Here is an 11,691-nt window from a genome sequence, read left to right as displayed (position 1 = left end):
TCCTGTTATTCATATAGTCTTTGTCCTGTTATTCATATAGTCTTTATTGACCTGTACTGTTATTCATATAGTCTTTATTGTCCTGTTATTCATATAGTCTTTATTGTCCTGTTATCCATATAGTCTTTATTGTCCTGTTATTCATATAGTCTTTATTGTCCTGTTATCCATATAGTCTTTATTGTCCTGTTATCCATATAGTCTTTATTGTCCTGTTATCCATATAGTCTTTATTGTCCTGTTATTCATATAGTCTTTATTGTCCTGTTATCCATATAGTCTTTATTGTCCTGTTATTCATATAGTCTTTATTGTCCTGTTATCCATATAGTCTTTATTGTCCTGTTATCCATATAGTCTTTATTGTCCTGTTATCCATATAGTCTTTATTGTCCTGTTATTCATATAGTCTTTATTGTCCTGTTATTCATATAGTCTTTATTGTCCTGTTATTCATATAGTCTTTATTGTCCTGTTATCCATATAGTCTTTATTGTCCTGTTATCCATATAGTCTTTATTGTCCTGTTATCCATATAGTCTTTATTGTCCTGTTATTCATATAGTCTTTATTGTCCTGTTATTCATATAGTCTTTATTGTCCTGTTATCCATATAGTCTTTATTGTCCTGTTATCCATATAGTCTTTATTGTCCTGTTATCCATATAGTCTTTATTGTCCTGTTATCCATATAGTCTTTATTGTCCTGTTATCCATATAGTCTTTATTGTCCTGTTATTCATATAGTCTTTATTGTCCTGTTATTCATATAGTCTTTATTGTCCTGTTATCCATATAGTCTTTATTGTCCTGTTATCCATATAGTCTTTATTGTCCTGTTATTCATATAGTCTCTATTGTCCTGTTATCCATATAGTCTTTATTGTCCTGTTATCCATATAGTCTTTATTGTCCTGTTATCCATATAGTCTTTATTGTCCTGTTATTCATATAGTCTCTATTGTCCTGTTATTCATATAGTGTTTGTTATTGTCCCATTCCAGAGAAACAGACGATGGAACAAGCCAGGCTGATTCAGCAGCTGGAGGAAGAGCAGGAGGCGGATGGAGAGGAGGATGATGATGAGGACGATGAAGATGGAGAACAGGACAATGTCTGGAGGAGGAGGACAGCGTCTCCCAAGGGGAGTCCAGAGGAGGTGCTGCGAAAGAGAGTGGTGGGCATCCGTGAGGACCAGGATGAGGAGGACTCCTAGAGGCCTGGAGGGGAACTGAAGATGCCCCTTTACACAGCGAGGAAGGGGAGGGGTCCTGGTTTGTATAAAGTACTCCTACTACTCTGAGGTGCTTTATGAATATGGGACCTGGTCCTGAGCAGCAGTAGAATTTACAGCAGACAGCTTACAGAGCCCTAGCAACGCGCGCTGGCAAGGCCCCGGCGACGCCTGGCTTCCTGTCTTCTCCCTCTGCTTCACAGGAAGTGCCCCGAGTTCTGACCGCTCTGCTCTCACCACCAGCACCCTCTCCTGGATTGGAGGTGCTACCGCTATTGTACACTCCCAACACCATTATCATGTTCATTAGGTATCAGGAGGAAGGAAACCGACTGGAGCAGGAAGGGTTTATCCACATCCAATACAGAATGCTCCTTTTTCCTCTTCCGTTGTAATGTTTTCCATCTTGTTCCCTGATGAACACAAACCTGTTCATCCTTTTTCTTTTGAAACGGATCAATTGGGTTTCAAGGAAGATTCCACCCCAAAATCTTCTGCCATTTGTTTTATTAGTGCATCGTTGACATAGTCCCAAAATATATTTCACTTTCAAAATACAGAAATCCTCCCCGTATGATGCATTTTGCCTCATATGATGCTGCGTCTTGCATCATACGGGGATGATTTCTGTATTTTGAAAGTTGCATATCTTGACAACTTGATTGCTGACAAGCAAAACATTTTGGGACTATGTCAACAATGGACTAATAAATCAAATGCCAACATTTCGTTTTTGGGTGGAGTTTTCCTGAAGGTGTGGAGTGCAGTAGAACAGGATGTTTTTACCACTGTGTTTTATGCTTTTTGTTTTTGTTTTTATTGTATTCTACATTAATCCCTATTTAGCAAATTGTATACAGCTTTTGAGCGTCCTTTCATTGTACACTGAGTGTCCAAACATTAGGAACACCTTCCTAATATTGAGTTGCACCCCATTTTGCCCTCAGAACAGCCTCAATTCGTCAGGGCATGGACTCTACAAGGTGTGAGCATTCCACAGGGATGCCGGCCCATGTTGACTCCAATGCTGGATGTCCTTTGGGTGGTGGACCATTCTTGATACACACAGGAAACTGTTGAGCGTGAAAAACCCAGCAGCGTTTCAGTTCTTGACACACTCAAACCGGTGTACCATACCCCGTTCAAAGGCACTTATTTTGTCTTGCCCATTCACCCTCTGATTGGCACACATACACAATCCATGTCTCAATTGTCTCAAGGCTTGAAAATCCTTCTTTAACCTGTCTCCTCCCCTTCATCTACACTGATTTGAAGTGGATTTAACAGGTGACATCAATAATGGATCATAGCTTTCATTTTTATTCACCTGGGCAGTCTGTCATGGAAAGAGCAGGTGTTCTTAATGTTTTGTACACTCAGTGTATATCTTCCATCTAATATATACTTCTCCTTTTCCCCCCTTTTTTTAACTTCAGAAAATCTATCATTTATTTTCATCTAAGTCTTCCTTGATAGACCTTGCATCCACCCACCATGGAACTTCATAATGCTTTAGGTGAGCACAGTGCCGTTTGCATGCTTTTATACAGGCAACTATGATCAAATCTCTTTGGGGCAGGGACCCTTGATATGTTTCCATTTGGTCAGAAATCAGACCCAGATGTTGAGTTGTGCAGTAGTTGGTTTCATCTCTGGTGGAAGGGAACTGCTATTTGCTGCCTGCCTAGTTTTGATGAAGTCTCACTCCACTGTATAAAGGATTGTGGTGCTAACTAATCCTCCCTGGTTGTGAATGTTCAGTATGGATCATTAAGGATTGAACTGTTTGGAATTGTGAACACGCCCCTGTTTGACCTGACAGGGCTGCAAAGGGCGCGTTCACAACCCCAACATGTTACAAAGATATTGTGCTGTAAAATGTAAATAACCTTGTTTTGTTGATCTCCACTGTAAAGGTAATATCCACCCCTTTTTAAAGCTGGCAGTGGAATGCATTTGAGACTTGTATCTTGTGTTGTGTTCATCTTTGTGTGATGTTCTTCCATTTTTAAATCGGAAACAGTTTATTATTATTATTGATTTGTAATGTGCTGTCATGTCAGTCAGCCGTTAGACACAATGCATGCCGTCGTTACAACTACAATTATTAAGGGGGTTCTTCAATATCCTGGTCTCAAATGGCACCCTATCCCCTATATAGTTCACTGCTTTTGACCAAGACTCCTATAGCTCTGGTCAGAAGTAGTGCAGTATAAAGGGGATAAGGTGCCATTTTGGACGTACTGTGTGACACGTGTCGTGAGAGGTGACGTTATTTTAACCATACTTCTGCCTCCGGGTTGTCAGTCTTCTGCTTTACTCCGTAGTGGAATTACAGAGTGGGGGAAGGGGGTGGAGAGAGAGGGATGGGGGGGGTCGAGAGTGATACTGCTTTTTGAAGTTTAACTGACATTACCTGGATGCTGATAAAGCCTAGTCCTGAATTTTAAAAGCTATTTCAATGTACATTCTCCGGGACTACGCTTAATTGGTGTCCAGGAAACTGGCCCTAAGAGTTTGAACTAGAGTGGTTTGAAAAGAGGGTAAGGTAAACCTCAGGGCAGTCGATGCAGATGGTCAAAGCCAGGGTCCGTATTCATAAAGCGTGCGGATCAAGGATCAGTTTTGCCTTTTTAATCATATGAATAAGATGGGAACTGATCCTAGATCATATGAATAAGATGGGAACTGATCCTAGATCATATGAATAAGATGGGAACTGATCCTAGATCATATGAATAAGATGGGAACTGATCCTAGATCATATGAATAAGATGGGAACTGATCCTAGATCATATGAATAAGATGGGAACTGATCCTAGATCATATGAATAAGATGGGAACTGATCCTAGATCATATGAATAAGATGGGAACTGATCCTAGATCATATGAATAAGATGGGAACTGATCCTAGATCATATGAATAAGATGGGAACTGATCCTAGATCATATGAATAAGATGGGAACTGATCCTAGATCATATGAATAAGATGGGAACTGATCCTAGATCATATGAATAAGATGGGAACTGATCCTAGATCATATGAATAAGATGGGAACTGATCCTAGATCATATGAATAAGATGGGAACTGATCCTAGATCATATGAATAAGATGGGAACTGATCCTAGATCATATGAATAAGATGGGAACTGATCCTAGATCATATGAATAAGATGGGAACTGATCCTAGATCATATGAATAAGATGGGAACTGATCCTAGATCATATGAATAAGATGGGAACTGATCCTAGATCATATGAATAAGATGGGAACTGATCCTAGATCATATGAATAAGATGGGAACTGATCCTAGATCATATGAATAAGATGGGAACTGATCCTAGATCATATGAATAAGATGGGAACCGATCCTAGATCAGCCCTCCTATTCTGAGACGCTTTATGAATACGGACCCAGGTTTTTTTAGTTTGGTCTTGTCCTTTTCAGAAGAACGATAAACAAGAATGACTTTGTGACTGTACTGTGCATCATTCATCAAATTTAGTTTTGAGTTGGACCTATAGTTTTATATTTTCCGATTGGGCAGTAGAAGTGGCATTGTAACCGAGACGAGTATTTCATTGTCTGTAAGAACTGGCCGACACTCACACAAAGCAAAAACCTGTTTATGTTTTCCAGCTTCGTAGAACAGACAGGTTTAGGCCTATGACCTGTGTTGTACTTTCACTTTTCTAGCAATGACTAATCTTTTACATGCTGTTATTTCTTTCCTACAAGCTATTTCCTCATATTGTGACAAGGGTACACCATCAAAATACGCCCAATCAAACCTGAACATTAACATGGATCCATTTGAGACTGGTTTGAAATCTAACTACTAGGTGCCTCCCGAGTGCACAGCGGTCTAAGGCACTGCACCCCGATCGGGAGACCCATGAGGCGGTGCACAATTGGCCCAGCGTGGTCCGGGTTAGGGGAGGGTTTGGCCGTCCGGGATGTCCTTGTCCCATCGCGCTCTAGCGACTCCTTGTGGCGGGCCGGGCGCATGCACGCTGACTTCGGTCGGCAGTTGTACGGCGTTTCCTCCGACACATTGGTGCGGCTGGCTTCCAGGTTAAGCGAGCAGTGTGTCAAGGAGGATATCAATTGGATATCACGAAATTGGGGAGAAAAAGGGGTAAACATTTTAACTATTAGTTGTAGCTTCTAGCCTTCCTCACTTCTCCTTCAGGTGCAGTTAACTCAGATGCTGTGTCCCAAATGGCACATAAAATACTGCACTATATAGGGAATAGGGTGTCATTTGGGACACATTGAGATGTAACGTAGGACACTGAGATGACTATGTTCTTACCTGTGTGAACAAGAGCTCTTTAAATAAAGAATCAACTCATGTTTGAATCGATCTGTACTTGTCACCCTGTGACGGAAATGTCCATTTTATTAGGTGACTCACAATGAGTAATATATACTGTGAGGTTTTACAATAACTTCTAGAAATTGCAAATATGAACTCAATCAAATGTATTTTATGAAGCCCTTTTTACATCAGCATTTGTCACAAAGTGCTTTACAGAAACCCAGCCTAAAACCCCAAAGAGCAAGCAATGCGGAGGCAGAAGCACAGTGGCTAGGGAAAACTCCCTAGAAAAGGCAGGAACCTAGGAAGAAACCTAGAGAGGAACCAGGCTCCGAGAGGTGGCCAGTTCTCTTCTGGCTGTGCCGGGTGGAGATTATAAGAGTACATGTTAGCCCAGATAATTCTTCAAGATGTTCAAACATTCATAGATGTGCAGCAGGGTCAGATAATACTCACAGTGGTGTAGAGGGTGCAACAGGTCAGCACCTCAGGAGTAAATGTCAGTTGGCTTTTCATAGCCGAGCATTCAGAGGTTGAGAAAGCAGGTGAGAGAGAGAGGGGATTGAAACCGCAGGTCCGGGACAAGGTCAGGGTTCCATAGCCACAGGCAGCGCAGCAGTACAACCAGGTGGAATGGGGACAGCCAGGAGTCGTCAGGCCAGGTAGTCCTGAGGCATGGTCCTAGGGCTCAGGTCCTCTGGGAGGAGAGGGGGAGAGAGACAGCCAGGAGTCGTCAGGCCAGGTAGTCCTGAGGCATGGTCCTAGGACTCAGGTCCTCCGGGAGGGGAGGGAGAGAGAGACAGCCAGGAGTCGTCAGGCCAGGTAGTCCTGAGGCATGGTCCTAGGTCTCAGGTCCTCTGGGAGGAGAGGGGGAGAGAGACAGCCAGGAGTCGTCAGGCCAGGTAGTCCTGAGGCATGGTCCTAGGGCTCAGGTCCTCCGGGAGGAGAGGGGGAGAGAGACAGCCAGGAGTCGTCAGGCCAGGTAGTCCTGAGGCATGGTCCTAGGTCTCAGGTCCTCTGGGAGGAGAGGGGGAGAGAGACAGCCAGGAGTCGGCCAGGCCAGGTAGTCCTGAGGCATGGTCCTAGGGCTCAGGTCCTCTGGGAGGAGAGGGGGAGAGAGACAGCCAGGAGTCGTCAGGCCAGGTAATCCTGAGGCATGGTCCTAGGTCTCAGGTCCTCTGGGAGGAGAGGGGGAGAGAGACAGCCAGGAGTCGTCAGGCCAGGTAGTCCTGAGGCATGGTCCTAGGGCTCAGGTCCTCCGGGAGGGAAAGGGAGAGAGAGACAGCCAGGAGTCGTCAGGCCAGGTAGTCCTGAGGCATGGTCCTAGGGCTCAGGTCCTCTGGGAGGAGAGGGGGAGAGAGACAGCCAGGAGTCGTCAGGCCAGGTAGTCCTGAGGCATGGTCCTAGGACTCAGGTCCTCTGGGAGGGAAAGGGAGAGAGAGAGACCACTCTTATGGAGATGTATTTACCCTAGAGTTGTGTAATGACAGACCCCAAGCTTTTAGTTAATTCATTCTTTTCATGACCGGGTTTGAGACCGAGTAGGCCTACAGGACAGCTTAGTGATATAGCAGCTTTGTAATAGTACTAATGTCCAATGGTTGGAGATATTATTTTCCACTGTCTTGAAACAATTAACATAATGCATTTGTACTACCATAGTAGCTATTTTTCCTGCATACTTTTCAGTAATGCCGAAAACCCTACTGTAAATGTTCAGTGCATACTGGTACTTGCTAGGTCAATGTATTAGCAGCTTTAATAAAAATGGGAATTGGAAACAGGAAATTGAAATTCTACCCGTGTTGATTTACTATGTTATTTTTAAAAAATGTTTGGGGGGGGGGTTTATTAAAACATTTATTCTATTCTACTGAGTCATTTACTTTATGTTCGTATTCTTATCTTTTATTATTTCTTATTGTTGTTGCATTGTCGAGAAGGAACCTGCAAGTAAGCATTTAGTTGGTCGGTGTATGCAATGTGTATCCTGTACATACGACTAATAAAACTTTAAATTTGCTGGGCTCTCTGGGTCTGTCCCAAATGGCACCCTATATAGTGCACTACCCTTAAAAGTAGTACACTATGTAGGGAATAGGGTGCCATTTGGGATGCAGACACTGACTAGAGCTGAGGGATGACTGGAGCTGGGGAGGGTGCAGAGAGAGGACTGGAGCTGGGGAGGGTGCAGAGAGGAATCTGGGTTTCCTCTTCTTCCTTCCCCTATGCACTAGCAGGCTAGCGTCACCTAGGACCTGTGTAAAACCTGTGTAAACCTGAATGACGCACTCAGTGACATGACGTCTCTTGGAACAAAGTGCTGTACATGCACACTGTATCACATTATTACACACCCTGTATCATCCATACTTTATACACACGTCTCTGTCCATCCTGCTTATTGACTGTAAGAGGGTGAGTGACTGTTTGAGTGAGTGAGTGAGTGAGTGACTCACTCAAGTCAAACAGGCCTCTCTTCCCCACTACTAACTTAAAGACGTGTGCTGTGCTGTATAGAAGTCAAAATAAAAAAGGACTTCCAGAGTTCAGTATTCTTTCTAACAAAGATATCTACATATATTTCAGGATGTTGTGTGTTCCTGTAAATAATCAGAAATCATGTAAACATTACAGCTTCGAAAACATAACTTGTCCAGAATAGGTGCTCTCTTGGTGCACACACGATAACATACACACTATACACATGATAACATACACACTATACACACGATAACATACACACTATACACACACACACATGATAACATACACACACGATAACATACACACTATACACACACACGATAACATACACACTATACACACGATAACATACACACTATACACACACATGATAACATACACACTATACACACACACGATAACATACACACTATACACACGATAACATACACACTATACACACACATGATAACATACACACACGATAACATACACACTATACACACACACGATAACATACACACTATACACACAATAACATACACACTATACACACACACGATAACATACACACAATACACACACACGATAACATACACACTATACACACGATAACATACACACTATACACACACACGATAACATACACACTATACACACACACATGATAACATACACACTATACACACACATGATAACATACACACTATACACACACACGATAACATACACACTATACACACACACGATAACATACACACTATACACACAATAACATACACACTATACACACACATGATAACACACACACTACACACACACGATAACATACACACTACACACACACGATAACATACACACTACACACACACGATAACATACACACTATACACACACGTACACATATATTCTGTGTTGTAGATATGTGGTAGTAGAGTAGTGGCATGAGGGCACACACTTAATGTGTTGTGAAATCTGTTGTGTAATGTTTTTAAGTGTACATACAGTAACTGGCTTCATTTTGCTGGACCCCAGGAAGAGTAGTTGCTGCATTGAACTAATGGGGATACATAATAAATAACAAATACAGCTTACCCCGGGTATGGGGTAAGTTGAGCCGTGGGACTGGGTGAAATATAGAGACCCCAACTAATGTATAGAACAATCTTACAAATATCTACTTTCATGAAACCTCTTGACACAATAAATTCATTTGACTTGGTGAAAATCCGTTTTTTTGGACCTAACTTGCTTACCACTTTTTCCATGTGGTTTCTTCCTTCACACTCCATGAAATGATGACCTCTTCCTAAATATTTGGTCACATGATACATTTTGTGTATGGTTTCCTAGAAACAAGGGGTGGCTCACCTTACCCCACTCTCCCCTACATAATCTGATTCACAGGAAACGGTCATGCAAAGAAGAAAACACAGTTGCTGAAATAAACAATTAAATTATTAATTAAGTTCATACGTTGTATTCTGAAACAGAGCCCATGTAATGCATCCATCCATTGAGTAGAGTATGGGAAAAGCAGAACCTCTAAATGCTGTGTATTCTTTAATGGTCTGGTGCTCTCACCAATACCACCACTGGGGTGGAAACAGTGACTCGGGTTAGGGCGCTCCCCTCCCATCCCTACCCATGCAGGGTGGTTTCACGGATGTCCTCCTCCCTACCCCTGTAAAGGGAAGTGCTTCCGGAGTAGAATGACAGCTCATCCAGCAACAAGAGGGGCGGGTCCAAATTCACCCACTACCCCTCCCCCTTGGCCTAACCTTCATCCAGCAGCGAGATCATTCTGTACTGTGACACTGTGCTTTCAGGGGGCTTCCATAGAGGGAGGTGGAAAACAATACCCAGAGCCTTAGGCTTCATGAGGTACAGGCCATAGGAGCTATGGTCCCCCATGAAAGCTCTCCTCACTCTCTCCTGCTACACTTACCCTGTTTTAAGGGAGCTGGATGACATCAGTACATAGGGAGTATTTTCTGCCTCTTACGCCTGCCCTGTGTGTGTGCCTGTGTGCGTCTCCGTGCATGTTTGTGTGTGTGTGTGTGTGTGTGTGTGTGTGCGTGCGCATGTGCGCGAGGTGCAAGGGGTGCAGGAGACAGACAAGGCATCACTTGTTCTGGTAGGTCTGGACTGGTGTTTCCCTTCAGTGGCCAGTGTTTTCGGCTCATGCCTTTTGTATACAGTAAAATGTCTCAGGACCCATTACTGTTTCTGAGTAATTGTGTGTTTGTGGTATGAATTTGTGACACTCCATTGTTTCGTAAATACATGTTGTTGAGAAATGGACTCCTCTCTCTATAAGTGCAGGCTGTTAAACCCCAGAGTATTTTTAGGGAGAAAAACATGCTCTTATTTCTGTCTCAATCCATGCCTCTGTCTCTGTGTGTATATACACTGGACTAAAATAGCAGCATGGACTCCCATGAGAATAAACACAGGGGATACATCCCAAATGACACCCTATGCCCTTCAAAGTGCACTACTTTTGATCAGAGCCCTGGTCAAAAGTAGTGCACTGTGTAGGAAATAGGGTGCCATCTGAGACGTAGATAGGGAAATGTAACTGCTGGGTTTCAGTCAGATCTAATAGACACCTGGAGGTGGGAAACATTGGGAAGTCAACTCTATAATGACAGAACTTCCTGTGAAGATGTCTCAGCTCTTTTACTGATACCGTAGTAACGCCTATACTCGTCTGTTTATTTTGTATTTTAATCAGGGGAGAGTGTGGACGCAGTCCCCCACTGCCACTAATTATGCAGTCGAGATTCCTACATTTGTGAAATTCGCAGGGGTCAGCACGGCCCTAGTGCAATGGCCGAGCCTCGCCCTAGGTGAACCTCCTTTTTGATCAAGGTACCCTGCTAGGTAAGTCGTAACCCCTACACTCTGTCACAATTGGAGATTTGAGGTGGGTTGGGGTGACCAGGATGTAAAGGGATAGTTGTTTTCTGGTTGGAATGGGGATCATGTTTATTCAGACCCAGAGCTAATGATGGGTGGAGGTTTATTGCCAAACAGCAGAGTGCAGCACCTGATAATGTACAACACACGTCTGACTTGTGTCCCAAATGGCACCATATTCCCTATTTAGTGCACTACTTTTGACCAGGGTCCATAGGGCTCTGATCAAAAGTAGTGCACTATATAGGGAATAGGGTGCTGTTTGGGACACAGCCAGGGTAATTGAAGCATTTCAGACTCTTTCTTAAGAGGAGAACCTCCTTTGCAACCTTTATTTCTAAGTTTTCCCCCATACTGTTTATTTGAAAACGTCAAATTGGCTATTGATACTGTAGTTAAATGGCTCCAGGTTTCTACCTCCTTGGCAGTCAGGATCCATCTTGATCTGAAGAGTTTGAAAGACGGCCCATGTGCATATCACCCCTCTCTGGACTCTTGAATAGGCTGTGTTGAGCAGAAGGTACAAATGAATAACTTTAAAGGGTATATACTATGTTGTGTAACCAGAGGATACCAGTGGTGACAGGAGAGATGCTTCGCAGCATTCTCAGTTATAATTTCTACTGCTGTTATTACGGTTAGCCTAGTGCTCTAGCATTACCTCTACTCAAGGCTCCGTCCCCAATGGCACCTTATTCCCTTTATAGTGCACTACTTTTGACCAAGACCCATAGAGAATAGG

At 43.1% G+C, this 11,691-nt stretch overlaps 1 protein-coding gene and 1 non-coding gene across 2 annotated transcripts; one reads left to right on the top strand and one right to left on the bottom strand.

Moving 5' to 3' along the window:
• Window positions 1-1,005: 1,005 nt before the first annotated feature.
• On the top strand, window positions 1,006-2,201 carry LOC123482198 (thioredoxin-related transmembrane protein 1-like; the record flags this gene model as incomplete). Its single annotated transcript, XM_045208998.1, is given in 1 exon segment — window positions 1,006-2,201. A coding segment is annotated over 1 exon segment (211 nt), but the record flags the coding sequence as incomplete, so codon positions are not given.
• Window positions 2,202-10,761: 8,560 nt separating this feature from the next.
• On the bottom strand, window positions 10,762-10,921 carry LOC121545241. The gene has a single exon (XR_006657622.1). It is a non-coding gene; the product is annotated as a U1 spliceosomal RNA (small nuclear RNA).
• Window positions 10,922-11,691: the final 770 nt, after the last annotated feature.

The sequence above is a fragment of the Coregonus clupeaformis genome, chromosome 29 (assembly GCF_020615455.1).
Source record: "Coregonus clupeaformis isolate EN_2021a chromosome 29, ASM2061545v1, whole genome shotgun sequence".
Lineage (NCBI taxonomy): Eukaryota > Metazoa > Chordata > Actinopteri > Salmoniformes > Salmonidae > Coregonus > Coregonus clupeaformis.
The sequence above is the reverse complement of the archived record's forward strand: the minus strand, read 5'-3'. Positions and strand labels throughout refer to the sequence as shown.